A 6,459-nucleotide genomic window follows, 5' to 3' on the forward strand; every position below is an offset into this window, starting at 1 on the left:
ACTTCATATTGTCGCACGGCCTGTCAAAAAAAGGGCCGTAAGCCTGTTTTCACGTCTAAAATAGTTGCAAATCTCTTGATAAATAACCTCCATTGTTTTAGCAATGGAAAATTTCCCCATGTGGTCATATATTTGTGGCTAGGTTCATGCCCATTTATTCAAATAGGGTATAGGCAACTCAAGTTTAAATCTGTACGTTCCAATTACATGACTGGAATTTACACAGCAGCACAGAGTATTTCAGAAGAGAAACAAGCTGATCTTGTTGGCAGTCAGAGAGGGCGAGTTATTTGGTGGGAGAAGCACGATCCTCTCGGTATCGGAGTTGGCCCCTTTCACACGAGCCTGACAGATTAGGTCCGGATCGTTCAGTGAAACTCGCACCATTTTGCAAACAAGTTCAGTCACTTTTGTCTGTGATTGCTTTCAGTTTTTTCCGCGCGGGTGCAATGCGCTTTGATGCGTTTTTCACGCTCGTGATAAAAAAACTGAAGGTTTACAAACAACATCTCTTAGCAACCATCAGTGAAAAACGCAACGCACCCGCATTTGCTTCCGGATGCAATTTGTTTTTCACTGATGCCCCATTCACTTCTATGGGGCCAGGGCTGCATGAAAAACGCAGAATATAGAACATGCAGCGTTGATGCATGAAAGAAAAACGCTCATGTACACAGACCTATTGGAATGAATGGGTTAGGATTCTGTGCGGGTGCTATGTGTTCACGTCGCGCATTGCACCCGTGCGGAAAACTCACTCGTGTGAAAGGGGCCTAATTCAGGGGAGGTTTGCGCTGATCACAAACTGAGCCTGTTACATAGTGAGAGGAGCACAGAGTACTTCAGTAAAGGGTGTTCTGCTCTTGGAGGTCACAGGCTGAGACTTAAATAGTGGAATGTTCATGGTCCACCAGCAGCACAGAGTATTTCAGGTGAGAACTATCATGATGTGAGGATTGTGTTGACCTCTATGAAGAACAGAAAGTATATTTAGTGTTTTCTTTTTCAGTTATGAAGAAATTGTCCAAGAAGAAGAAAGTGAGTGAAGGAGCGATGCGCAGATGGGTGCAGCCCATTCTCCTGGACCCATGTGGTCGCCCCATATTCCCTATTATATTGGATGGTTTGACCGTCTACAGTCTGGGTGAGGTGAGGAATGTTATTATAGATTTCCTGCTATACTAGCCTCCAATCTAACCCTGCTTTCACACCTGAGCGTTTCTCAAACGCGCGTTTTTGTCGCGCGTTTTTATGCGCGTTTTTTGTAATAGTAAACGCGCGTTTGTGTGATTGACTGCAGTGTCCTATGGCCACAAACGCGCGTCAAAACGCCCCAAAGAAGCTCAAGTACTTGATTATGCGTCGGGCGTTTTACAGCGCGATCGTACGCGCTGTAAAACGCCCAGGTGAGAACCATTCCCATAGGGAAGCATTGGTTTTCATGTGTTGAGCGTTTTACAGCGTGTTTGAACGCGCTGTAAAACGCTCAGGTGTGAACTTAGGGTAAAGGTCTATGCAGCTGGTTCCACGGCTACAAAGCCCAGCATGTCGTGACAGCCATCGGCTGCTGGTAGTGGTGGTTTACACACACATTTGTAATATCAGAATCCTGATATCTTACATTTCCTCAACAGATCGTGTCCGACCGCAGTAGTTTCCATGACAAGAGCGCCATTTATCCAGTTGGCTTTTGCAGCACAAGAGTCTACGTCAGTATGAGGAGCCCTGAACAGAAGTGTTTGTATACTTGTCAGATAAAAGACGGCTGGTCTGGACCCAAGGTAACGACCCATAGGGTTCTAGAAATTATTGCTGGTCATTTTCTGCTCCTGCTGCTCTGTCCGTCCCCATGCTTTACACTGCAGCTCTGCTTGTTCAGATTGTCTGCTGTGTATAAGCACAAGCTCAGCAGGAAGTCGGTGCAAGGAGAGCTGACATCCATCATGGCAAGGTCAGAAGACTATAAATCACAAGTAACTAGCTGTGAGATGTCGGACTTTCTGCCCTATCTCTCATTTTGCCGATATCCTCTTTCTTGCAGTTTGAGATTGTGCCTGAAGATGATCCTCAGAATTCCATAATCGCCAACTCCGCTGCGGAGTGTCACGCTGCTCTTCTGAAGAACATAGGAGCCATTCAGTAAGTGTAGCTACGCTGTGTTTAGATTGACCTCAGCATCATGTCATATGCTTTAGTCACAGAGCTTCTGCTTCATTTTTAAATGCATTAGCTGACATCTCATTGCACCCATCTTCTGAACTCATTAGTGCTTTGCAGTAGGCCTATTCTGTTTGCACCAGGGACTGTACAATAACTGAATCTAGAGAAGAGGGGAAAAAAAACATCTCCCATAATGTAATTTACCGTGATGTGCTGTTAAAGGGATTCTGTCACCAGGTTTCACCCCTTTCAGATAAAAATATGCTTATGTTCAGGGTGCCTTCCACGATTCCTAATGTGGTCTTATAAATGTAATCTGTAGGCTCATTTTGCTAAAAAAAACGCTATTACTAACCTATCAATCAAAAAAATAAGGTGCCCAAGGGGATGTAAATGGATCCAAGCTCCCGGCCGCACCCGCCGCCGTTCGTGCCCAGCGCCGCCTTATAATCTTCTGTGACTCCTCCCTCCCTCCCCCCCCCCTCCTCCTGCTGTAACATCGCTGTGACGCCTCCCCCCTCCTCCTGCTGTAACATCGCTGTGACGCCTCCCCCCTCCTCCAGCTGTAACATCGCTGTGACGCCTCCTCCTGCTGTAACATCGCTGTGACGCCTCCTCCTGCTGTAACATCGCTGTGACGCCTCCCCCCTCCTCCAGCTGTAACATCGCTGTGACGCCTCCCCCCTCCTCCAGCTGTAACATCGCTGTGACGCCTCCCCCCTCCTCCAGCTGTAACATCGCTGTGACGCCTCCCCCCTCCTCCAGCTGTAACATCGCTGTGACGCCTCCCCCCTCCTCCAGCTGTAACATCGCTGTGACGCCTCCCCCCTCCTCCAGCTGTAACATCGCTGTGACGCCTCACCCCTCCTCCAGCTGTAACATCGCTGTGACGCCTCCCCCCTCCTCCTGCTGTAACATCGCTGTGACGCCTCCCGCTCTCCCCCCCTCCTCCTGCTGTAACATCGCTGTGACGCCTCCCCCCTCCTCCTGCTGTAACATCGCTGTGACGCCTCCCGCTCTCCCCCCCTCCTCCTGCTGTAACATCGCTGTGACGCCTCCCCCCTCCTCCTGCTGTAACATCGCTGTGACGCCTCCCGCTCTCCCTCCCTCCCCCCTCCTCCTGCTGTAACATCGCTGTGACGCCTCCCGCTCTCCCTCCCTCCCCCCCCTCCTCCTGCTGTAACATCGCTGTGACGCCTCCCGCTCTCCCTCCCCCCCCCCTCCTCCTGCTGTAACATCGCTGTGACGCCTCCCGCTCTCCCTCCCTCCCCCCTCCTCCTGCTGTAACATCGCTGTGACGCCTCCCTCTCTCCCTCCCCCCCCTCCTCCTGCTGTAACATCGCTGTGACGCCTCCCGCTCTCCCTCCCTCCCCCCTCCTCCTGCTGTAACATTGCGATGTTACAGCAGGAGGAGGGGGGAGGGAGGGAGAGCGGGAGGCGTCACAGCGATGTTACAGCAGGAGGAGGGGGGAGAGCGGGAGGCGTCACAGCGATGTTACAGCAGGAGGAGGGGGGAGAGCGGGAGGCGTCACAGAAGATTATGAGGCGGCGCTGGGCACGAACGGCGGCGGGCAGCTTGGATCCATTTATATCCCCTTTTTTTGATTGATAGGTTAGTAATAGCGTTTTTTTTTAGCAAAATGAGCCTACAGATTACATTTATAAGACCACATTAGGAATCGTGAAGGCACCCTGAACATAAGCATATTTTTTATCTGAAAGGGGTGAAACCTGGTGACAGAATCCCTTTAAGATTTACATCATGTCTTAAGCCTCATTCACACGTCAGTGTTCCACGGATAGCACAGGTCCCCATTCATTTTAATGTGTGTATTCACGCATCAGTGTTTTAGCACGGTCCATGGGTCCGTGTTTTTAGCACGGATGCATGCTCTATTTTGTCTGTGTTCACGGATCCATCACGCCTGTTATATTCTATGGGTCCGTGAAAGCCACGGATGCCATCAGTGTTGCGTCCGTGTTTCACGGATCATCAGGAAGAGATGCTTTGAAGATTATTTTTCAGCTGCTCAGTGTCAGTGAAACATGGACCCAACACGGATCCATCACAGACATCTTCACGGATGCATCACTGACCACCTTCTCACGGATTTGAACACGGACATGTAAATGAGGCTTTATACTGCAGCCACATCCAAAGCTTTAAATGTCTAAATGCAGCTCTGGATGTGAACCAAACATCAAGATTAGCAACTATAATGAATTTACGGTACAACTACTTACTGTAGATGTATCCTGAGGATAGGCCGTGAATCTCAAAATCCTGGTTAGGCTGTTTTCAGGTGTACACCATGTCATATACTCCAGTCACATCCAAAGCAGCTTTCACAATTGTGGCTCCTCATGTCATTATTATTTTTTTTTCCAGTGGGCAGGCTATCACAGCTCAGGAGAATACAGGTGAATACTTTTTTGGTTTCACCCATCCCACCATTCAAAACTTAATACAGAGTTGTCCGGGTGCTCGAAAGTGTGTAAGGTGAGGACTGTATATAGCTGTATATCATTCTACATCATTGGCTTATCTAAGTCCATGCAGCGTGACCAGCAGCTGCTCCCTTCTATATTTTAGTTATGAGTGGGTGAGGTTTGAAGTGTGGAAGCCTGGAGACGGATCAGTGCCTCACGAGTTGTCGGAGAACAGCCCGGCCATAAACTTTGAGGCCTTTCAGAGACAATCTTTCACAGAGATTAAACCGAACAACGTCCTAACAGGTATCATCCGGTCATCTTCTTTTTCTCTCTTTCCATCTGTATGGTTTTCCCCATATACACATGTGAACGGGAAATGCCCTGCTACATTGTGTGGATACATAATATGCAGAGAATGGGGCTATATAAAGACAAGGTAGGGGAGAAATCATCAGGCTTTAAGGTGAGGAGATCAAAGCTTTGTGCTCATGTGGTAGAAATTACCTGGAATCCACTTACTTTCTAAATAGCGATGTAGCAAAATCTGCAGCAAATCCAAGAATAAAGCAAAACGGCACACTGGATTGGAAATTTTTTCAAAAGCGCATATTTGTTTTTAGAATTACGTGTATTGGATTTTTTTAAACCGCACTCACATGCCTTGTACTGGAATTTTGTTGCTTGTTTTTGGTGCTGATTCTGCCCCAAAAATCTGCTGCAAATCTGCCAAATGTGCACATTTCTTAAAAGGACCCTTGAAATGGGATGTGAAGATTAACACAGTATATTCCTCCCTGTTATTAGCCATTTCAAGCTGGAGGCAAGCTCACTGTAGGATAGATAAGTGCAGTCTGTTGCTTCCTGTTGTCAGCCGTTTCAGGCTGCAGTGTTTTTCAAAGGTATAAAAGACAGGTCCCATATTTCCAGTGCTGAAAACCTCCAGGGACATTTACATTCATAATGCTCCTCTTATAATTCTGCTGTACCATATTAAGATGTGTAACTAATATCAGCTGCTCCTCTCATGGTGCTGTACCGTAATAAGATGTGACTGATATCAGCCGCTTCTCTTGTAACTGTACTGTAATCAGATTACTGATATCAGCCGCTCCTCTTGTAACTGTACTGTAATCAAATGTGACTAATATCAGCCGCCCCTCTTGTAACTGTACTGTAATCAGATGTGACTGATATCAGCCGCTTCTCTTGTAACTGTACTGTAATCAGATGTGAGTAATATCAGCCGCCCCTCTTGTAACTGTACTGTAATCAGATGTGACTGATATCAGCCGCCCCTCTTGTAACTACTGTAATCAGATGACTGATATCAGCCGCCCCTCTTGTAACTGTACTGTAATCAGATGTGACTGATATCAGCCGCTTCTCTTGTAACTGTACTGTAATCAGATGACTGATATCAGCCGCTCCTCTTGTAACTGTACTGTAATAAGATGTGACTGATATCAGCCACTCCACTAATAACTACGGTGTACTGTAATCAGATGACTGATATCAGCCGCTCCTCTTGTAACTGTACTGTAATAAGATGACTGATATTAGCCGCTCCTCTTGTAACTGTACTGTAATCAGATGACTGATATCAGCCGCTCCTCTTGTAACTGTACTGTAATAAGATGACTGATATCAGCCGCTCCTCTTGTAACTGTACTGTAATAAGATGACTGATATCAGCCGCTCCTCTTGTAGCTGTACTGTAATAAGATGTGACTGTTATCAGCCACTCCACTAATAACTACGGAATACTGTAATAAGATGTCACTGATAACAACCGCTCCTCTTCTTCTAACTGTACTGTAATAACACGTGACTGATATCTGCCGCTCTTCTCATTACTGTAATAAGATG

At 47.2% G+C, this 6,459-nt stretch overlaps 1 protein-coding gene across 2 annotated transcripts in view; it reads left to right on the forward strand.

Moving 5' to 3' along the window:
• Positions 1-6,459, forward strand: part of TBRG1 (transforming growth factor beta regulator 1) — a 44,018-nt gene that overhangs the window by 35,601 nt on the left and 1,958 nt on the right. For both annotated transcript variants that reach the window (XM_044281968.1, XM_044281969.1), the window contains 5 exons: positions 1,010-1,149; positions 1,635-1,781; positions 2,042-2,139; positions 4,550-4,660; positions 4,754-4,896. In XM_044281968.1, the coding sequence (XP_044137903.1) occupies positions 1,010-1,149; positions 1,635-1,781; positions 2,042-2,139; positions 4,550-4,660; positions 4,754-4,896 (639 nt within the window). The remainder of the gene's footprint in view (positions 1-1,009; positions 1,150-1,634; positions 1,782-2,041; positions 2,140-4,549; positions 4,661-4,753; positions 4,897-6,459) is intronic.

Source organism: Bufo gargarizans, chromosome 2 (assembly GCF_014858855.1).
Source record: "Bufo gargarizans isolate SCDJY-AF-19 chromosome 2, ASM1485885v1, whole genome shotgun sequence".
Lineage (NCBI taxonomy): Eukaryota > Metazoa > Chordata > Amphibia > Anura > Bufonidae > Bufo > Bufo gargarizans.